This window comes from Gymnogyps californianus, chromosome Z (genome assembly GCF_018139145.2).
Source record: "Gymnogyps californianus isolate 813 chromosome Z, ASM1813914v2, whole genome shotgun sequence".
Lineage (NCBI taxonomy): Eukaryota > Metazoa > Chordata > Aves > Accipitriformes > Cathartidae > Gymnogyps > Gymnogyps californianus.
The window spans coordinates 43,246,264-43,269,794 of record NC_059500.1 but is presented as its reverse complement, the minus strand read 5'-3'; the positions used below and the strand labels follow the sequence as shown (position 1 = coordinate 43,269,794).

General features: G+C 39.3%; 1 protein-coding gene across 2 annotated transcripts; it reads left to right on the top strand.

Annotated features, from left to right (window-relative positions):
* Window positions 1–5,919: 5,919 nt before the first annotated feature.
* Window positions 5,920–22,763, top strand: PSAT1 (phosphoserine aminotransferase 1). 2 transcript variants are annotated; one of them, XM_050913495.1, is made up of 9 exons: window positions 5,920–5,979; window positions 8,309–8,369; window positions 9,552–9,621; window positions 10,745–10,950; window positions 12,565–12,737; window positions 13,807–13,976; window positions 17,641–17,769; window positions 20,311–20,448; window positions 21,077–22,763. In XM_050913495.1, exons 1-9 carry the CDS (start codon window positions 5,920–5,922, stop codon window positions 21,180–21,182), a joined length of 1,113 nt encoding a protein of 370 aa, XP_050769452.1. In that variant the 3' UTR covers window positions 21,183–22,763. The 2 variants fall into 2 exon arrangements, with proteins under 2 accessions (XP_050769452.1, XP_050769453.1); XM_050913496.1 differs by lacking the exon at window positions 20,311–20,448.
* Window positions 22,764–23,531: the final 768 nt, after the last annotated feature.

The window sequence follows — 23,531 nt, the reverse complement described above, 5'->3', positions numbered from 1 at the left end:
TACAAATTTTTGCCAGTGTTTATTTCCAGTCTATTGCAATGGAAGTGGAAAAAATGGTTTTAGGGCAAACATCAGTTCATGCCTAGGAGTGTGTGGGTATGACATTCCCAAAGGTAGTGGAAGTTTCAGATTTGAAAATGAGCCCAGAAACATCTCTACAAGAAATATTTAAATACAGCCATTCTTCCTTATTGCTGTGACTGCAGATCATAGAATAAGACATGTTGGAAGGGACCTCTAGAGGATGTCTAGTCCAACTCAATTAGGTTGCTCTCAGGACCTAGAGAAATGTGAGAACATAAAACTAAAAGAATATAATTGTTTTAAAACTCCTGGGGTTTGCCCCCCCGCTTCTTGTTCCTGTCCTTTTGCACAGGCAGCTGATTTGCAGCTTGTGAATTATGGCACAGAGTAACATAGATTTTGATTCGCCTCATGTGGCACAGAAGATCATTTTGTTTTGCACCAGGAATAATAAGAAGCTGCACTTCAGCATGGCCCTGAGAAATAAAGCAGTATCTTTCTTTGTATTTGTACACTTGCCTGAGTGCCATGAGAAGGCAATCGGTCAAGAGCCTAATACAGTATGTTTCCTTCACTAACTATTGTTTTGTATGTAAATGGGAGTTCTGTAAAATTAAACTTATTAGGAAGGGTTGTAGAGGTGAGGAAGATGTTGAACATCTAAGGAAATTTTAGGAAAAGTGTTTTTAAGCAACAAAAAATTTGCATTTGGAAGACTGAAACAACCTAAACAGTTTTAATTTAGGGTTTAAGCCTAGGTCATTTGGTTCAACAGTGGGAGTGAATTCTGCTTTTGAATGAGCCAGTCAATTTTATTTCCTTAAAATAACTTTCTATGACTTTTTTCACATGCACATGCTTGTGTCAGTCCTGATTTAAAAGAAATTTCTGAAATTGCAGTAGCGAACTCTGGGAGATTGGGTAGTAGAATCTGACATACAATGCTTATCTTTATGAGAAGTTCAAATGTTGAAAACTTACCACATTGTCCAGTGGTCATGAAAAGCTGCCTTTTCGAAAAACAGATCAAATTTAAATATTTTGCCTTTATTTCACTATTTACAGTGTTAGCTGAGATTCTGAATGATCATAATATTTTAACCTGTTTGATATGGACTCTTTTTACTTGGCAATGTGTATTCCATTTGCAGTGTGAAGGGGACAGAGGGTGATGGAGCAATGGAAGATACTTTTCCCATACAGGAATTAGGCAAGATGATTTGGGCTGAACTGGCGGGGGGTGGGGGGGGCGGTGTGGAATACTGTGTAACTTTCTTTTTACTCTGTCTCACATCTGTTGTGAGAGTTCTGGAACACAGAAGATCTGTAGAAATTCCTGACTCCAACTGCTTGACAATTATGAAGAAACTCATGAATCCTCAAATGGCAATTTTCTACTGAGCAAATAGCACAAGATTACCTTAGCTATTGCAATATTGCACAAGTAATTGCACAATGAAAGTACATTATTAATACAGACTTTGTCACTTCAGAATAATAGCAAGTAATATATTAATCTGTGCAATTTTTTAGATATTCTCCCAAACATTTGAAGTCTATTGCTTCAGTCATGATTCTTTGCTTGTGATTTTGGTTTAATTGAACAATTACATGCAATCAGTTTCTTCAGCATTAAAATGCTGTGTTCCCTTTTTAAAACTAAAACTTTAAAGCTAATCACTGTGAAATGGCAGATAAAATTATAAATTCAGAAGTGTCTGGATTTGTAAGGTTAGGAATTACGAATCTGTTATGTGTCCCTAAAAATACCATAAAGAACTTAAAACAGTTTATGTATTGTATGGGTATAAGCAGGTGGCATAAATACCTTTTATGTTAAATACTAGTATTTGCTTTTAAAGTATGAATTATGTCAAAAATCATCATTTAAAGCAAAATTAGCCAGGCAGTATATAACTTAGATGGGCTTTTTTTTTTTAATGGGATTAGAACTTAGCAAATCAGAAACATGAAGGATTCTCCATCCCATGACTGGTGCTGTTGTGTAGCGCTCTTACTGGGAGAATCTGGAGTGCATACTTTATATATAGTTGAATGTTGGATCTGAAGTCGGTAGAGATAATGGATGTAAGTTACCTGGGGCAGAAGTATTTTTTAACGCTACCATGAATATTTCAGAAGTTTCAAGGTTTTTACTAACAATTTAAAAATGCATTTCCAAAAAATATTTTGTATATATAAATAAAAATGATTTTGTATATATAAATATATTTGAAGTATTTTAATAAAAAGTAAAAAAAATACTTTTTTGTGTATATATACATACATTTTAAATGATTATGAAACCATTTTACCCTGAATTTGGATAGAAACTGTTTCAACCTCTTGCTATTAGTTAATGTTTTACGTATTTGTCTGTGTTCTTGTTTGACATAAACGCCTGAAATCAATAGGCCAGCTATTTGCCAGAGAACATGTTACTGTTTACTTATAAAACTCAAGCATTTTTTCTCTCTTCATTTGGGCTTCCCAAGAATTACTTTTCATACTTCATAATTGCAATATTTGGAGGCAGATCTCTGAAAAACACAATAATCCCAAACCCTTGTCTGAACTACCTGCATCTTGTTTTAAGTCCCACCAGAATTTGCTGGTCTCACTAGTTTGCTGGACCAGACATCCCAGCTGCCTCCTGAAACAGCTGCCAGGTTGCTATGTAGTCAGCGTTATTTGTCTTTTAATAATGACGTCAGTTTGTTGGTTATTGTACCAGACGGAGAACTCGTGTGTGCTTGCTCTCCTTGAGTGAGCTGATTCTTTTCCAGCAGTAGTCAATGAAGGTTTTTCTGTCTAGCATAACATGAAGTCACAATGAACCCAATAAAAGTTCACTGAAAACTCTGAAACTTTATTTAAATATTACACTTTCTCTGATTTTTTTGTTTTTCCAGTTACGCATCATAGTAAATACAGCGCTCTCTGCTTTTGTGTTAATTATGCAAATTCACATTCATCTGCAGGGATTTGTGGCACTTGAAGGGTCATGTTCTCTGTCAAATGCTAGAAGCCAGAAGCATTCCTGGAAGTCATGGTTTTGAAAGCTTGTATTTTATATTGGCTGACTATGAATACTGATATAATGAATTTATGGTTTTTGATGTAATAAAAATATTAAATCATAATTGCTGGTAGCAAAATATTGAAATAGGAGAAATCTCAATTCAATAGAAATAAAACTCTGACATGACCTTTACTATTCCTCTTCAGTCTCTCCAACTGCAAAAGCATAACAATAATCCCTTGCATGTAGCAAAAACGGACTATTCTGTGTTCAGGAAACTTTCTGGTTTATACGTCCTTATCATTTTTATTTACTCCCCATCAATGCACAATGTGAAATGGATTTTCTAAAGCTCTGGGTGGCAACGCTTCCAGCACAGTTGTCCTCTGATCTCATGGGAGCTGCTATTTTTGACTCTTCTGGTCAGGATGGGACTTCGCTGAACTGAAAAACTACAATACTTGATATTTACTCCCCGTGCTCAGAGCCGATACCAGCACCAGTTTGCCTAGTTTCTATTTTTGTGTTCTCGCTCTTTGTGCCAGAGGTCTGAATTACACTTTTAATTCCAAAGTTTTAATTTACCTTGTGGTTTGTGCCACACAGTTAGGATTCAAGACTGATCCTGCTTGGATGTTGAAGCACTTCCCGTAGTAGTGGCCAGGCTTCCTGACCTGAATCGCCAACGTACACTATTTCTGACTGCTTCCACTACCCCTTCCTACCTAGAACACCTTTTCCCCAACAGGCTGGAGTTCAAAGCTGCCTCTCTGGGCAGATGTAGGTAGTCTGGGTTTAATATTGGGAAAAGCCCATACGAGGAGCCCGTATTTCTTAAGCCTGTTTCTATTTGAGACTCCAGTAAAAAGAATTATATTGCAGTCACATCTATGTTGTTACTGAGCATTTCAGCAGAGGCTTCTATTTACTTAGAACTAAAGTTAATAATTAGAAGTAATGTAGTTGTTCTGGGTGTTGTGGCCTGAGACATACTTTAAAAATACCTTGGTGTTTTGAAGAGAATTTATCCAGCCCATAACGTCTGTGAAGTTTGCTATTATCTCTTTAGAAATGAGAAGGGTTCTGGTGTCTGAAAGCGAGTTTGGTAGGTTTTTCTTAAGCTATAGCCATTATTGACATGAAGGTTATCTTTGCTCTAAAACCGCTGTCTCTGTTTACAATCTGTTAAACCAAACAACTTGCATAAGATTAAAATCTGCTAACTAAATACCAGATCAGGCTGTAGTCCGTAAATTCTTTTTATCATTCTAGGTATGACCTGGCTTGACAGGAAAAGGAACAAATTCAAGTAGTTAATATTTCCTCAGGGAAATACTTTGTAATGAAAAATGACCTTTTACATAAATCTCAGTATTCACAAAATAACAGATATCGATACTTTCATTTCTGAAAAAACCACAGATTTGGTATACAGACCATTGATGTCTATGATAAACCTGGTGAACATGCACGGGACTAAAGCAGAGCCAGCATTACAGGTTAACACTGGGCAGACTAAGGTGTTCAAGAGCTGTGCTTTGTACAGCTACATATGAGAATCATGAATCCCATCCAAGATATTTGAAAATTACGGGACTCTGTATTCATCTGTTTTCAATCATACTTAATGGCTTGTTTTGTCAAAATTGACTTACTGCTACTGCCTTTAAAATAACTTCTGAAAACTGATTTGTAAGGCAGTACGTCTCTCACTAAAACAATCAGAAGAAATTGGATGAGCTAAAGTCTTTCCTTCAGTTACAACAGTTTAATTGTATTAACTCTATGTTTTCAAGGAATTTACACGAAGGTATCTGTGGAAAGAATGGTTTAGTCTTTAGGGATATTACCTAGGATTTGGCAGACCTCAAGGCAAGTCCCAGCTCTGCTATCCATTCTGTGAAATTAATTTTCACAGCTCTTTTGTTTTTATTCCCTTTCTATGAAATCCAAATATCAATTTGCCTGCAACAGGCTGTTTGGGGAAACAGTGCACAACATGCAGATACTTCTTGGATTAGAGAAGGTAGGGATCCTGCTTCCCTGCAAGGAAAGGATTTCACACAAAATATGAAGACATTTGGGTACTGTGAAGTCATCTCTTTTGAGATATCACCTGAAATTCATGGTAGTGATGGACTGCTATTTTTAATTTCTCATGCATTCATACAGATTACTCTTGGAATAAGCACCCCAGCTCTGCAGCAGCAGCTGCATGGGGAAAAAACACAGTGAAGCAACTGCAGGACATGCATGCATTGCACCTACCTATCTACCTGCCTGCCTGCCTGCCTACCTGCCTGCCTGCCTGCCTACGTACGTTCGGCCGTACGTGCAACGCAACCTCGGCAAGGCTTACTGAGGTTTCCCAAACGCGAGGCCCTTTCGTCGCTTTGCGTCCTTCCCCGGCACGCCACCGCTTTTGGCCTCTCCGGGTGAAGAAAAGCCGCCCCGGCCGCACCGAGGCCCCGGCCGCGGCGGGGCGCGCAGTGTCGGGAAGGGGGACGCACGCTGCAGGGGGTGGCAGCGCCGCGGGGGCGGGGCGGGCGCCGGGGACGCCTCGCGCGCGGCAATCCCCTCGCGGCGCCGCCGCGTGCCGCACCTCGCGCTCCGCCCCGCCGCGCCGCCGCCAGCCTGATCACGCTGCCTCCTCGTGGCCGCGCTGCCAATAGGCGGCCGGGGCGCCGCCGGAGGGGCCAATGGGGGGGGCGGGCCGGCTGCAGCCCCGCCTCCTGGGTGTGCGTGGCAGGAGCCAATCGGCGGGCCGGCGGCGGGGGGTTTATATCGGCGGGGGCCGGCGGCGCGGCTGTTGTGTGGCGGCGGCGGCTGAGGCCGAGGCAGCGGCAGCGGCGGTCGTGGTCGTCGGCGCTGTCATGGAGAGCGGGCGGCAGGTGGCGAACTTCGGGGCCGGGCCGGCGAAACTGCCGCGCTCCGTGAGTAGGGGCCGGGGTCCCTTCCCGGGTATTGCGGAGGGCGGGGGTGGGTGTCCTCGTCCTCCCGGCGGTGCCGGGGCAAGCCGTGCTGGCGGGGGCGGGTGGCTTTGCCTGCGGGCTGAGGGGGCTCTCGCCTGGGCGGAGGCGGTGGGGCAGCGGCGGATGCCCGCCGGGCGTTGCGGGGGCGTTCTGCCTCCCAGCCCGGCTCGCCGGGGGCTTCCGCGGGCGCCGACTGCAAAGCGGGGGCTGGGGAAGCTCGAGTAAATAGTAACAAAAACAATTATCCACATGGCAGCGAAACTTCATTTCTCCCTCGCCCCGCCCCCCCCCCCCCCCCCCAGTTAAATGCCGTGGTAAGTTCGCTTTTTGGAAACGCACCCTAGCGTGGTTTTAGGATTGCTTTCCCAGAGTTTTTTCTGAATCTGATCGTATGGTCGTTCGTCAAGGGCTGTATCAGTTTGGCGTGGGAAAGTAAGTCCTCAGATGCACAAGGGTTGCTATGTTGAGTATGTTATTTGTCAGCTGATAAATAACATGGTAATTCCCGGCAAACTCTTTATTTAAAAAATGATAATGAGTATAGTGTAGACTCAACCCTCTGGAAAGTTGCATCAGCAGCCATAGATTATCCAGTTACATATGGAGAGGGGGTGGCTTCTGCCAAATTGTATGCATCTGACTTTCAACTTAAGAGTTACGTATTGTGGAAATTTTTTGTTCTTTTCTTACTTCCCTTCACAGCTTTCTTCCTTATTTTATGTGTTATTTCTTTAACAGTTTTCTTTAGGTAAACAAATTTGCCATACAGCAGCTTTTTTTCCCCCCCTTCTTTCTTCTCATGGAAATGTCCTTTGTAGGTTATACTACAAAGAAATTTGTTGTTCTGCCTTGATCCCTTGGTTCCAAAAGGGGCTCTTACTAGTACTGCTGCAGTGTCCAACTCCCCAACAGAGAGTACTGAAAACTGGGTTTAGGGCTTGAGGAGAGCATAGCTGAACTCTGTATTATTAATCTTTTTTCCCCTCTTGAAAATGCAGTACTCTTATACGGAGTACTGTATCACCTCGATTGTTTCACTTTGATTGTGGGCTGATGCTGCATATGAAGTGCTTGGACTCACTGAAGCAAGAAGGTGGACAGAGTTCTTCGTGGCTGTTACAAGGCATATCATAAATGTCTGTTGTAAGGCATGTCCAGTTTGTCAGATAGAGAATGTTACTAACAGAATTGGATCTTATCAAGCAGTTTAACAAGCACTTTCTAACAGTCTGTGTGTTCCCTTTGACTTCTTTTGCCCTCCTCTGGCATGGATAAGTTTGCACGTGAAACACAGTGGTTAAAACCTCACAATCTCTAACATCAAAAGCAGCACAGTTGTTTCTGGTTGACCTCTTGGTGACCAGCTGTTACAGTTGACAGGCTGTGCAGATACCCTGTCAGCAAGGTAGATTTCTTGTTCCTGCAACTGTCCAGAGCATGTGGCTTCTTGGCAGATCCTGGGGCGCATGCATACAGCGTTTTTGGTGGCTTTTTTGCTGGGGGTCCCTCTCCTCCTGCTTTGTTTAGGAGGAACTAAGAATGTTCTGGCTCTCACACATGAATTTACTGAAATCAGAAGCTGCAGATCCAATGGTTAGAATCTAATTCCACTTTGTTGATATTTGAGAGCTATGGGAGAAGAAAGAAAAGTTGAAGGCTGAAGCAGCAGATTACCTGACTAAGGCTCCTAGGAGTGACCTGTGTGTTTTGGTTGTCTCGAAATTTTGCTTAGTTTCTTTCTTAACTTTCAATAACATAGAGAAGGCTCATCTTCAAAAAGTGTGGGACTTCATTCTATGAAACCAGGCCTTATCCTGTTGGGTCAGTTTGGAGTATCCAATTCCCCAAGCTGATTTTTTTCTGTATGTTTTTGTCAGTACCTTGGTTGTCCTATTTGCACAAGTCAAGTGAAAGAACACAGGGTGGTGGGGTGGATATTTAAGATGCTTGGTTAGAAAGAGTACTCAATGCAAACATTAAGTGTTCTGTAAAAGGTTGGGAGTTCCATTGAACTCCTAGAAATCATTCTCAAATTTGGAAATGTAACTGTTGAAATAATAACTTAAAACATGGTCTCCACAACAAGCATATGATTTAATTATGGTATCTTATGAAAAGCCTTCAGCTACTAGATACAATGAAATTATATTGGTGACTATACTTCTGTTAATCTCACTTGACAAGTGTCAGGTTATTGCAATGTGGAGCAGCTGGCATATGCATGATGCATCAGTGACTCCAGATAGTGGAAAATTCCCTTAATTTATTTGTGGATTTTTTCTTTTGTTAGGTATTATTAGAAGCACAGAAAGAATTGGTGGACTACAAAGGACTTGGTATAAGTGTTCTTGGTAAGACTTTAAAAATTCTATATTTTTCAGAATGTAGATGTTTAACCAACTTGTTTAATAAGAGTGTTTGATCTTGGTATTTCAGCTCCTTTTCTTTTCTAATACCTTATTCTGGTAACGTTTATGTCCAGAGAATACTTCTTCATACTGATTTTCTACAAGTCGTCAGGAGACCATAAAATGATACATAGCCAGATGTTTAGTGATCCAAAACAAAGGACTAGAGACAAAAAAGATAAATAATCATATGTAAAACATTAGTACTTTTGGATCTTTGGGCAGGGATGTGTGTGTATATATGTGTATATATAGGCAATATATAAAAAAAGATTTTATATGTATCTATAAAATACTATATGCACATACTATACACAGATATACACATACTATAAGTGTCTGTGTGTATATGTATATAGATACTGTATATAGTATCTTGTATACTATGTGGCAAAACGCTTCAGAGGTATTTGATGTATAGCATCCTTCCCATCAGGAAGGCAGTGCTGTTCTGTCATAAGGAGGAGGTGTCTTCTGTGCCATGTGGGTAGCTGACTGGCTTTTCAGCCCCAGTTGCACAAAAACTTTATGCAAGAAGGTGGTCAGCATTTTACTACTCCTGTGAAATTGTCTGGTTGCTAACAGTAGAATGCAGCAGTCTCTGCAGGATTGGGATTCATGTTTAAATTGTACACTCTTACAGATGGAAGAAAGCATATGTATTTAATAAAAGGAATTAATATTAAGTGTCCTTAATGTTTAGTTAGAATTACTGCATGAAGAAGCCTTGTTAAAAATAAAAGAACAAAACAAACCCCTGTACCTTACTCTATACTTGCTACAGCATTAGTAGCAGGGAAGATTCTTAGAGTGAAGAAAACTTACAGCTTTCTAGGGAGTAGTTTTTTCATGCAAATGTAGTTATTCCTGGCGGTAGTAAGGTCATGTGGATGCCAAATGTGAATGGACTGGATTTGTCTGGATCTGGACAAGACTAGAGGTATAAGTCTTGTGTGGGTATTTAGGAAGGCTCAGCAAAACAAATAGGAGCTGGAGCTGGGAATAGGAGCCTTCAGGCATTTTGGGTCTGTGGTGTAAAAGGTTTAAAGCTTAATACAATTTTTGAATTGCATTCATGTATTACCATTTTGTTTCATGTTATTTCCTCTTTCCTTTCCACCAAAGAAATGAGCCATCGGACCTCAGATTTCACAAAAATTTTAAATACGGCTGAAAATCTCATGCGTGAATTGCTGTAAGTGAATTACTTCCTGCTTATTTTTGTTTTATGCTTGTGCTAGTTGCATCAATAATGACTGATGTGGAGACCTTTCCTTGAAAGCACCTGTTTGTGTGTTTGAGTTTTTTGTTTAGATACTGTGTCTGGTAGAGTAATAATCTTGGAGAGGACATTGGTCTTCTGTTTGTCTGATGCTGATTTATTTGAACGTGACAAAGGGCTTTTATTAGGTTAAGATGCTTTTTATGTGTCTACTATACACTAACTCGTTGACTTTCTTCTGAAATTTTAATTTTTGTCACCTTCATAGAATTCATGAAGGGCATCAACTTTCTTCAAGAAATAAGTGGAAACAATAGAAATCAGTTCTCTAGTGGTATAGAGGTGATCTGTACATTACTCATCATCAGTCTTTTACTGACGTAAGCTCCATGGATGTGTTTTAGAATCACTGATCAGGAGCCCTTTTCCTATTTGTAGTGTGACACATTTTTAAAAGATTGAAATAAATACATTGTGTATTAGAATTAATGTTCTCATAGTAGTTAATAATGTTGGTCATGTCATATAAAAGATTGACTCTCAGTCACAGCCAGAATTATTGACAAAGCGGTTTTAATGAATAATTTGAACAAGTAGTTTTTCTGACTGTATGAACAACTCCTTATGGCACTTGCTCAGCATGTACCATTTGCTATACAGTTGCACTTTCAAATTGAAGGATCTCAAAGCTGAGTTCTACTGTGAGCACTTTGGTGTGAAGTTCTTAGCCTGACAGAAAACCCATGAAGCTAGCAATAGACAAAATTACAAGTGAGCATTAATGCTGCTGGAATAGCTTTCAAGTTTGTGTGTACTATGATAGTAGAGCTACTCAGGAGTGAATTTGTTTAATGCTATCCAAGGGAAGGAAAAAAGCTTGTCTTCAGCAAATTTTTATCAGTAAAATGTATAGCATTACTCTTAAGTTGTTACTCAAGATCAGTGCTGAGGTAAATTAATGGGATTTGGTCTAACCTCTTGGCAAAGAGTCTTCTAAATGAGTGTTCTTCCTCAGTTGCTGTTAAATGCATAATATCAAGTAGTATGCATCCTGTGTCTTCTGGGAATAATATAAATGGTAATTTCTTGCATGCAGAAATATACCAGAAAACTACAAAGTTATTTTCCTCCAAGGAGGTGGATCTGCTCAATTCAGTGCAGTTGCACTTAATCTTATCGGTTTAAAGGAGGGAAGACATGCAGATTATGTGGTTACTGGAGCTTGGTCAGCAAAAGCAGCTAAAGAAGCAGAGAAGTATGCCAAAGTAAATATCGTTCATCCAAAACTAGGAACCTATACAAGTAAGTTGATGATTACATCTATCCATGTGAATGCTTAGCTTTTTGAATTGCTCTAAAAATTGGTCCAACTCAGCTGTTGGGTTATTGAATGTTAACTAGTTACAGAGTTGACTGCCTAGCACTCAAAAGATTGCCTGCCACATCTCTCCATGTTGATCACTGGGAGATCTGTTAGATGGTTTAGCAGGCTCCACCAGAAAAGAATTGTGAAACTAGGCTGAGCAGATCCCAGAAAATAAGTAGCAAGAAGCAAATGTGTGTTGGCAGGGAAATGGTCTGGGCTATCTGATTTTTTTAACTGAGTTCTTAAGCTATTTGCAGGGGTGTTGTGAGGTGTTTCAGGTGCACTCAATAATGAGATTGGGGACTTAACCTTGTTGGCCCGGGAGGTGGGAGACCTGCATTCTGTCACCTGCTTTCAAGGGTTCCCAAATACTTACCTTCCCCACCCATGTGTTGTAACAGGCAGCTGGCTCTGGAATAAAAGAGGCATTTTCAACTCTTCCTCTTTGAACTTGTTACTGGACATAACATAATCTGAATGACCACAGTGTAGAAGGAAGAAAGAGGTTAACTGTAGCAGGCATTGGGAATTTTTATGAGAGAGTCTGTTTCAAGAACACTAAGTGTATGATTTGTCACTGGATATACATAAATAATTCTTGGAGCAGGGACACCTGAGTTCTGGTTTCCACTCCTGCTAGTCATGCTCACTTTTCTTCCCTCTGGTCCAAATTACAGCATTTGAACTGGGAAGAGTGGCAACAGGAAAGACAAAGAATATGCCCATATGAGTTAGTATATTAACTGGTGATTAGGGCACTCACTTGGAAGATAAGTTTATATCCTCTGAGGCACAGAAAGGAATTGAACCTACAACTTCCCAGTCTAGGGGAGCGTATTCACCATTTGGCAGCTGTAGATAAGGGAAGAGGCAGTAAATAATGGTGGAGGCAATAGCAACACTTCTTCCCCCTCATATTTTGGAGGAGGGAAGAATCATTTGTTCTATGCAAAACCTGTTCTGTGCTGTCAGGGCATGCCTGTATATTACCTGTTGACAGAGGAAATCTTAGTTTTGTAAATCAGTTGCCAGGCTTAAACGGGAGGTAGGTAGATAACCTTGTGTTCAGTGTGGGCAAGATTGAAATGCTTCTGGGTATGTACAGGAACACAGCTTTAGAGAACTTTGCCAGCGAGACACAGCTTTAGAGAACTTTGCCAGTGAGAATTTGGATGCTTCAGTGGTTCCAAAGGCGCCAGTAGGATTCTTGGACCCAGTGACTGAATTCCTCTGAAATGCTGTTTTGGACCCCTAGGGCAGTAGTTTGTAGTCTGGGATTGCAAACCTGATGAAAATCCCTTGAGGAATAAGGGCTGAAAACCAGAAGGCTGTTTGCAAGCTTAATGATGTCTCGCCACAGAATTTTGGGAATGCACTGGTGTATTTCCTTTGCAGATAAATTATATCTTCCTGATAACAAGCTAATTAATACTTTATACTGCAAAATTGTTCTGGGTTTGCACTTAAGTCCTGTGTTCAAGTAAAATTGCATGTTCAAGGAAAATTACTTGTCTCCAGTGACCTTTGGTTTTCTTTTTTGTCTGTCTCAGACATTCCTGACCCAAGCACTTGGAATCTTAATCCAGATGCATCTTATGTCTATTACTGTGCTAATGAGACTGTTCATGGTGTGGAGTTTGACTTTGTACCTGATGTCAAAGGAGCAGTCTTGGTTTGTGATATGTCATCAAACTTCCTGTCCAGACCTGTGGATGTTTCCAAGGTACAGTATTGGACACAGTGGCTGCACAAAGCATTTTCAAACTTGAATCCATATAATTAGGCACTTTGAAATGTCTGGATGGCCAGAGATGCTAAGCGGTGAAATTAAGGAAATATTATTTTGTTAATTGTGTATCTGGTGGTGGATACAAATGTTGAAGTTTAAAGTTTGAGATTTCCATGTCTATCTGTTGTCCTTTTTTCAGTAAAAACATATTGAACTATGTTGAAATTGTTCATGTTAATAGCTGTCCAAGAGTATTTGTCTGCTGTGTGGTCTTCACTGATGCTGTAGCTGAAAAAAAAAATCTTCTGAATCGTATTTAGTCTGTAGATAGCGTATATGGCTATAGCAGGGTACTGTGAATCATAATTTTTGATCCTGCCTCTTACATAGAAAATCTGTAACCCCTTCTAAGCTGCTAAAGCTTCCTGTGCCTCACAACTACTGTGTCTGTTTCATAGATAATACAGAGGCAGAACATAGTACTTGCTTATGTTTGTGAAGTGTGTTACAAGTGGGAAGTGTTACTGACTAGTGAAGTAGTGTTTGACCTTTCTTGTCTGTGTGTAGCAAAAAGAAGGGGCGATTGTGAGTGCATTCGTCTTGGCCTTTGATCTGCCTCTTTGAACAGGTGGATTATGTGATGCCTGTTCTGAAATACCAGATTGGTTGAAAAGACTGTGATCTATGTATGCATTTATTTTTAGTACATTTGCTTGGAGTAGTGTGAAATTGGGACAGGCTGCCTTGAGAAATATTTGTGGCTACTAAATAAACATCTGGCAAATCATTGGGAAATTTGTTGTGATTGTCTTCCTCAGCTGAATGAAGATAGATGGTTCTGATAATACACATACATGGGATAACAGCTGTAGCTGTAAGTGCACTTTGGAGTCAGAACTTTCCCTAACTCTTCTTTGACCTACAACTTGCTCGTTTTCGACACATTCTCCAAGCTGTTCAGCTGAGTTGTATGCCTATTGTATAATGATACCGGTGTATTACTCAGTTACAAGATCTATTAGTGAATGCACGTAGCAGGTCCTTCTTTTCTTCTTCCTCATAGTTTGGCGTGATTTTTGCTGGTGCTCAGAAGAATGTTGGCTGTGCTGGAGTTACTGTTGTAATAGTACGTGAGGACTTGCTGGGATTTGCACTGAAAGAATGCCCTGTAGTACTGGATTACAAAACACAAGCAATGAATGGCTCTTTGTATAACACTCCACCATGCTACAGGTAAGTTACCCTGCTGTTTAACAGCTTTTATTCAGAAAGCTACTGCACTGCCATCCGCTGCTCTTATCAAGAAAAGTTTCAGAAGTTGAGTATTTGCCTTCAAGTCACTGGTATGTTGGAGTGTTTCACGTGATTCCTGTGAAAACATGGGAAGCGTCCAGCCACGTGACTGTAGTAGGCTTTGAGGTTGCCTAGTGACACTCAGCCATAAAGGACAGAGTATTTTTAGAAGTAAATATCATATGTCATAATTCCATTGTAGAAGTTTCAGAATCCAATTCTGACTTACATGAACACAACTCTAGTCAATTCAGTGGTGATGCTTCTGTCATTGCAAGTAGGTAATTTGGCACTTAGTCTTGCTTCTTGAACACTCAGTACAGATTTGATTTAATTTCTTCCTGAGGTTGTTCTCAGCATTTGAACCTCCAGATCCCTATTGATTTTCTTTGCTGGAAAATAGTAAATATTGTTGTTAAAGGTTTTAATAGTATAAAATATTGCAAGACTATGTATTCTTCTAAATTTTTTTAATATTTCTTGTTCTAGCTACATCATTCACTTCTGTCAGTTTTGAAATGAAACTGTAAAAGAATTTTTTTTAAAAGGCATTTTAGTCATTGCTTTGCTTTATTCTGTAGTACAACATTCCGTATTTCTTTGACTACCGCCTCAGTGTTTGACTTGGCATCCAGAAATAAAGTTTGTCTAGTTTCATAATCATTGATAGCAATCAAGATCATAAAATTGGCATGTACCTGGTGATTTCATGTATGCAAGAAGCAGAACAGACTACAGCTTGCTCTTTTAAAACTATTATCTCCTAGCTTCTCATAGCTAGTGAAATGATGCTTTGCTACTGGAATATTTAGGTGTTGAGCCAGTAGTATCTACCCATTCTTAATCTGGAGCATTTTTATACCAATGTCCACTAAAATGATTATTTTAAAAAAGAAAATCTTCAAACCAGGTATCCTTTTTTCCCCAGGAGTTTTTAAAATTACTTTGACAATAATGATTTCTACTTTTAATGATAAGATTTCCTTTTGTTTTGGATAATTTGATAATACAATCTTATATTGATATTTAATCTCAGCTCTTGCAGCTTTTTCATACGTTGCAGAATGTGCGAAGTTAAGTTGCCTGCTGATGTCCAACAGATATTAAATGCACTGTACAGGCACAAAGTACCGTGATGCCTGTGTATAAAGCCTACCTTAATGCCATCGCTTGCTTAAATTCAGTAGAATATTAAGTGATACTAATTGCATCTCTGAATCTGCTGATTCTCACTATGGAGTGTACTATTGCAATGACATAAAGGCAGTTAACTTAATTTATCAAAAGAACAGTAAATCTTGTAAGCATATGTTTATTCCAGATTTTACAATGCACAACAAGTCTTCCCAAGGAGTATGCATACTGTTGAATATGTAGTGCTGTAATGATGTACTCTTGCTGTCAGTCCGTCTGCCCTATTGGCTGGGTACACCCAGTATCCTTAGGGCTGCTGTTAAGACAGGAATTAACCTTACAATGTTTCCGGATTTTTGTCTTATTTCTGAATGTAGCTTTGTAACATGGGCAGTATGTATGTCTTTTTTCCCCAGTGATTGATAAAGCCTCTATTTCATGATCGATTATTTTCCTGACTGCCAAGTCACACATACTGTTTTGGACACTGTGTACTTGCACATGCCAGGTTTTAAATCCAGCCATTCATGTTTTCCAAGTACAAAGCTATTTCCATTTGAAAAACCAAAGTTCTACTTGATCTCAGCACTTGAATACAGGGTTGCTCCTCTGGTTTGAAAAGCAAAACAAATTAAATTCTGCAGCTTTATTTTAGCCACTGCAAAGAACTTCTGAAAAGAAAGTGCTGCTTTAGCTGTAACTCAGTATCTGTCAGTAACATTAACAGGGTAGTGGGAGATTAAGGGAGCTGAAAATAAAGTTGAACTAACAGTATTTCTCCTTTCTGATCACTGTCTTGCCAGATTTCACTTCATGCTACAGACCCATGTTGGAGTACACTCCACAATCCAGAATGTAACACAGATTGAAGTGTTGGCGGGGTGCACATCTGTCTGGCTTGGCTCTAAATACCTGTTCTAGTTTTTGGAAGGAACTGGCAAAGCTTCTTAGTTCTCTTTCTCTTTTCCTTGCACTTTTTAATGGTTTGCTGGCAAATAGGCAGGAAATATTAACTGAATTTGCAAAAGCTACTTCAGCAGGATGTTAAATTAAATTAAGGTGACGCTAATGGCTTTAACCTTTTGGCGCTACAGAGCTTGACTCTTTAACCCTAATCTGCTTTGCTAAAATTAACAATGAATTTGCTATAAAAATCTCATTTCCAAGCTCCAGAATGCATTTTGCATTTAAAATTGCTCCAGAAACATTTTGACTGACATGAAAGAAGGATAAAAGATTTCAGCTGGCTGGGTTTTGTGGATGACTCTGAGGCTGACTTCTTTAAACTTCACTTGTCCAAGAAGTTTCACTCAGGGAAGTGAGGGCAAGAGGTGAACGTGGCCCTGTATATTTGGCAAGGGCATAGGCTGTACTTCACTTAAATCCTTTACACTGGGGCAGTTGACAGCGTGCTGTCATAAATGTGGCATGATTGTGCTCTCAAAGCTATAAGGTGCTTTGTATAAAAGGCAATCTGTAACCTTGGTTATTCTGCGGTCTTCCTGTAGTGTTCAAAGATTTGATGCTGGCATCCCCTGAGAAATTAGAAGTAGCAAAGTTTAAAACAGCCTTCTGCTAGATTTGTGCTAGGGAAACTTCGAGGGTAATGTTGTTTAAGCACTCCCTTGGAATCTGTAATGAAGGGATTAATAAAAGAAAACTTGTTGGAAATATGCCATAAAAACTTGTGAACAGTTTTTTATGTAAACTGTTGTAGTCATGGGAAATGCCTGAACTTGAACAAGCTGAGTGTTGTAGCAAAAGCACAAAGGCAAAAGGCCTCAGGGATTTTTTATGTTGCACTTAGTAACTAGCATTGAAATACTTGGTCCCAAGCCATGTGATGCCAGTAGGCTTCCAGACCTCTACTTAGAACTTGAATGGTAATGAAAAATTAAGTATGATACATCATTATTTGTTTCGCCAAACTTCACTGTTAGTGTGGGCAAAAGAAATGAGATTATGATTTTTAACGTTTGTAGAAATGTGATTAGATTTCTGGTTCTATTAATGTACATACATTTGAGATTCACCCCTCTGTCTTTGCTAGAGCTGCATAGGGTGGATGCTACTAACTTTAGCACTAACTCTGGCTCTTTCTAGGACTTGACAGGCAGTTGTGTGGTCAATGGACTGGCTGTCCATGCAGCGTGTTTGGGGATGTCCTTCAGAGCCCTGCAGGGCTGCAGGAAACCTGCAGGACTTATGCTTTGTACCACAGAAGGACTAGTTTGGGCCAACAGATTTGTGTAGCATTTGAATTTCAGGATACTTCATCTGTGTCCAAAAAACATTGCCTGCTTAGAATTGTCATAATTTGTAAAATAGTCCAGATTCTGGGTTGTTAAGCACCCTAAAACCAAACATAACATTTTGTTGCTGAAACATTTTGTGGACTATTAAACAGCACTGTTACTTTTTTCTGTTTTTTATAAATAATCTGACTGAAAAATGTTATTTCCTCTTGCAGTATTTATATCATGGGATTGGTACTGGAATGGATAAAGAATAATGGCGGAGCTGCAGCTATGGATAAACTTAGTTTAATCAAATCACGAATGATTTATGATATTATAGACAAATCTAATGGATTCTATGTGTAAGTTGCTATGCTTTTCCCCTTGGTTTCAATATTTGTTGCAGAGCCAAACATCTTCGTAACTTTTAAGAGTCTGATTGCAGAATATTTTTAAAGTTACCTTTTCAGTATATAGAAATTTTGAGGAATCCTACAGGAATTTTGTGCAAACTGTTCACTTGATAACTATCCAAGGATGAGTCTCATTCCAGTAGGAAGTTATTTCAAGTTACCCTGTATAGATCAGTTGTGAAGCATGTTAATAACATATGTTCTAAACTTAATAAAATGCAGGAGCTGAGGAGGAAAGTATACAAAAGCCAGATACACAGATTCTGGTTTGTATGCTTACTGAATCTCGTGGGGAAATACAGGCCAAAACAGAAAGTGGCTTGTAAGAAACTGTAGAGACCACTTTTGCATCAATTCTTCCTACAATCTCTTTCAGTAGTCAGTCTGCTTTTTCCTCTGTCAAGCAGAGCATTTTCTTAGCTAATTGTGCTAAGTTCTGAAACACTTTTTGAAACAGAAAGAGGAAGATCAGACCTAGATGTTGTCAAAATGTAATACCCTTTCTTTATGTACAGTTTATTTTTTCAGTTATTTTTGATAGTTTTCCAAAGCAGATTTAACCCTCTGACTTTTACATATGGTTGCAAGGTATTTTTGAGCTCACAGGACCCAAAATATGTATAGTTAAAAGCTGATGATGTAATTTGGAATAATTCTAATACTCACCAAGCTCAAAAACTATAATTGACTATGAAACTGCAAAATATTTTCCTTCACCTTCAGTATAAAATCAACATTTTTGGGACCTAATTAACTTTCAAGTCAAAGTTAGGATAGGGTAAATTAAATTTGGATTTTAAATTAAAGCTGGCTGCAACCTTAATTGGCAGGGGTATAGTTTCATCATAATATTGAATACGTTCTGCTTATCCATTTAGTTAATGAGAACAGCTTTGCCTTTAGCATTGTCATGATCAGGAGTGTGATCTTACTCTGCTGAAATCCTGAGGGCTTTTCATAAACCTCAATAAGCAAATGAAGCCTTGAAAAAACATTTTGTGACAAATAGAAATCTGTTTCTGGCAAGCTTGTCTGTAAGGCTGTGAGTGGGAAATGCAATGCAGATGGAATGGTAGATAGTCAATTGGAAAGGCAAAGCAAGCTTCACTGAGCTGTATGCATCTTACTAAGCAATACAGTTAAGACTGGATTTTTTTATTGTATCTATGACTAAAAGGAAGACTTACTTGAAGCTGCCTTCCCAGCTGTAATGTGCCGCTTAATCTGTGGCACGCCTCACTGGGTAAGCAATGTGACAAGCCATTTAGTGAATGGAGACTTTCTTCCACGAAGTGCTGTGTGCCATTTGCACTTTGCTTTCCAAAGTCTGAGCACTAACTGAATTACATTGGATTGCCTAATAGCACCTGGATCTTCTAAAAACTATGGCGTAGCTACAGTTATTCAAATATGGGAATGCTTAAAAGCATAGGCCTTTTTTAAGAGTATTTTCCTGGTTGCATCTGAAGCAGAAAAATTGCATAGGGAGATATCACAATTGATCTTTTTTCTCTTCATAATGGAGACATCTGTACAAAGGAACAAGGGAGGAACTAAAAAAGAATGATACCCATTCTTTGTCAAATAGAATAATAATAGATATGAAATTTACATGCAGTTTATGAGAACTTATTCCTGATGAATCCCTGCAAGAATCTACATCACAGCCTTAGGAAAGAATAAATCTGGAGGCTTCATATCTCCTTTGACTAGAAGCACTAAAAAATATTTAGCTCCCCCCCCCCACCTTCAAAATAATTGAAGAGAAATTTTGCTTTAAATTGAATTTTGATTTTTGAATTTTCTACTTTAAAGGAAATTTTATGAGATTAGAGCTGTGATGCACCTCATGTATGTTGTGGCCATGTATGCAATGCAAGATTTGTTCTAGAGATAGATCTTCTCTACTTGAGATGTTCATGATTCTGAAAAATACTCATGTAGAAGGTGGACTGAAACCACTAACAGAAGTCCCTAATGTCCATGGAAATTTCCTTATGCTATGTTCTTATACTTCCTTTAGCTCTGTTTAGCTGAGTGAAGCTCAATTCTGGTAGCACTTGTGACTAGCTGAGTAAAAATAAGTGTGTTGGTCTCTGAAGATAGTGAAGAAACTGCTTGAGACTTAGTCAAAGCTCACTGTAGCTAACCTCACCCTAGGGAATGTAACTGAGACTGTTGTGGGTGGAGTGGTGGTTTTTATTATATTTTTTTAATTAGATCTGTTTACAAGCCTCCTGTGCTTTCCTCTGGGGCAATTTTGAGTATGTCAGGAAGGGTTAATAAGCCTTCCACTTACTGTTTCTGTTGTTACACTTGGTTAAAAAAGAAAGGTTGCTTTCTTTCACAGAAAGTAATGACCTTTTCAATGATGGAACAATGACTTTGGTGCTAAACAGATGCAATTATTCACTTTCTGAAATTGTATATAGCTGAAAATGTAAATTTAGCACAAAAAAGGTTAATCATTACATTCTGCAACTTTTCTAGGTGTCCAGTGGAGAAAAAGAGCCGAAGCAGAATGAATGTCCCTTTCCGTATTGGCAGTATCAAGGGTGATGAAGCACTGGAAAAGAAATTTCTTGAGAAAGCTGTGGAACTTAACATGATATCTCTGAAAGGGCATCGGTAAGTGTTAGTCAGGTGAATCCCTTTCCTGTGCAGAGTAAACTTACTACAGTGATACAGCAGCAGGTATTGTGCATTGACTTACCAGCCTTTCTCACCCACAAGCTGTTCCTCATATTGGTTTGGCATCGCTTGGGAATAGCAGTCTAGAGACTGTAATCAGAGACTGCTGGTAGTTCAACTATTGCTTAGGTGTGGTGGGGCTCAGAGCTTTCTCGTTAATTCTGCTTTCTTCTCCAATTTGATAAATCTGGCTCTGTGCAAATGCTGAAGAAGGTGACTCTTGAGGTCAGATTCTGTCATTGTATAAAGCCTTTCATTACACGGCTTGTCTGCCTGGTTGCAAGGGTTCCTTCCCATGTTCAGTGGTGTTAGTGGGATTAAAAAAGATAGCTTTTTGATGTCACAGGGCTACAGTGTTGGATCTGTAAATAACGAACAAATACTGAGTTTCTCTAGACTGCAAGCTTGCCTTCAAGAATTAAATATTGCTTCTCATTGACATATAATGTGAATTTTATCCCTTTGGAGTAGGGGTAGGTTTAAATGTCTGTGAATGTTATTAATGTTTTTTTTAGAATATACAAAACCTTTCTGTTTTTTCTCTCCCCTCCTCTTTTCAATTCAGATCTGTGGGAGGAATCCGTGCCTCTTTATACAATGCAGTGACGGTAGAAGATGTTCAGAAGCTTGCAACGTTCATGAGAAACTTCATGCAGATGCATCAGTCATAAATGCCCATGGGTTAGAGCCATGCTGCACATCTATGAAATAAAAGCTAAAGGGTTTGAAAGTTACCATGGTACTGCACAGCTGTAGCGCACAAGTTATATTTTCTTTTAGTTCCTGTAGCTGTTTTAGTTAACTGCATGGGATTGCAGCCCAGTCTTGCAATGACTTGGCAGCCTAGGCTTCACTGAAAGTGAGGATCCCCAGACTGATCAAGTTTGGTTCCAAAATTTGCAAAACAGTATTCTTAATATGTAGTTAAAACATGAATGGCATTGTAAGATGCTATGGATCTGAGTCTGTTTCTTGCTTGTAGTTGCAAATGACTTCTTCAGCAATGCCTTATTTTCAGTAAACTTCAGGAGGCAAAACTTGCCATAAGCTTTCTGTAATGCTTTACAAATACTCTGTGACTGCGCAGTGAAGCTAGAACTAATGTTAAGTGTTCTCTAAGGATATCTAGTTGGTTTATCAGATATATTCCAACAGTATACCACTGGCAGTATTTAGGAGTTAATATCTGTGTTCCTAACTTGAGGACATTGCCTTCAGACTTCTGCTCCCATGCTTGAAGTACTATCATAACGGTTCCATGTAGCAATACCCATTGTGGATGAAGTCTGTAGGACTGGGCCTTTTTTCGTATTATCATTTATTGGTTTAAAGCTAAGAGGCATGAGCCTATAATTAAGTCAATTTATAAGATGTTTTTTATTTCTCTATGCATTTTGTGTATTAAACTTCTCTAGGTTATTAATTTTGTATTCTTATTTTGGAGTGTGTGTATTTGCTCCTGCCAAAAACTTTGTTTTTAATTTGTTAACCTTGTGCCAAACTGGATTACTGTATTCCACTCAATGGATCTGTGACTTTCTCTGCACTGACTTCCTAGCCCAAAGTGCAGCAGACTTTCTTGTCTGGTGCTTCTTAAATATCTTCCCTCTCTAATTGCTCCAGTATTTTCTCTGCCCTTTCATTGCTTCAGTTCTGCAGCCTTTTCTATGTGGGGCTTTGCCCAGCTGTAGTAAATACAGTCTTGACTCCTCTGCCTTTTCCTGACACTACATCACACTTTTGGTCTCACTTTCTCACTTGATCCTTCTGGCTTATTCCAGACTTCGATACTCTGGGCTAGAGAAGGAACTGTGGTTATGCAGAGATCTTCAGAAGATGTTCTATTACAGTACCCTTGAGTTACTTTCCCTTCTCAGCTTGTGAATTTACTGCCGATGACCATATATTGACACTAGCCTCCTGTTTTAACTTATGTAGAAGCCACCTGCTAGTATCATAGTGTTTAGCTTTACTGCAGCTAGTTCCAAACTGTAAACTCTTCGGTACAGGATTGGGATTTTTTGATTTTTTTGTGTAACACCAGTACAGTGGTAACAATAATGATAATGGACTGTCCCTTTCTTGGTGGAACCTCACAGCAAGTCAGTGGAGCTGTGCTAGGGTTGAGTTACGTTCCTATCTGAAAAGTCATCATTTTATGACTACTATTTTGAGATTTTTGTCCACTTAGTGTAACTCAAAGTAATTAAACAAATCGGGTGAAGAAAATAAAAATCACAGCATGCTGTGAAGTACTAGTGTGTGTCTGAAGCTTTTGTTTTTCTCGCTTTCAGAAGGATGAGAAGTCATGCATAATGTGTTAGAATTTCAGATTCCAGTATCATCCTTTTCCCTAAAAAGCAAGCTTCCTTCATCTGTGTTTTATCTCTTTCTGAAAATAGTCTTTCCTACAACTAGCATGGAAACAAGAGTATTACTATGAGAAGGCTTTGAGAACCCATTTTGCCCTGCCAACCATGAAGATCTAATTCAGGTTCCATATTAAACTTTTTAACTTTCTAAAATTCTACTTCCTCCGAATTTTGTGTACTTTTTTCAACAGTAGCTGTGGCTTATATCTCTGTCCAAAAGTTAGTCAACTTTTCTATTTATAATAGCCTTGCATTCCTCTTAGCAGGCATGCTTTTATGTGTGATTACAAAAAAGCTTGGACTGCTGTATGTAGTTGATTCGTAAACCCAACAGGAAACCTCTTTGCTGCTTCTGAATTGTGCCTAGCATCTTGTCAATTAAAGACTTTTTTTACCCAGAAAGGCAAAAATCATGTAAAAGCAAAATGCAGAATGAAGACTACACTAGCAGGCAGTGATTGACTGAATATCATGTGAGGGGGATGCAGGAATGCTGGGAAGACTGGAGCATGTGCTGAATGAATTAGTTACTTGAGATTTGTTTCAGACTCGTCCATGCAACAGTTCTACCCTTGCAAGCTGCATCCCTTAAAGATGTAATCAGGATATTGAGCCATGGTGGACAGAGAAATCCCACTTCCCCTCATC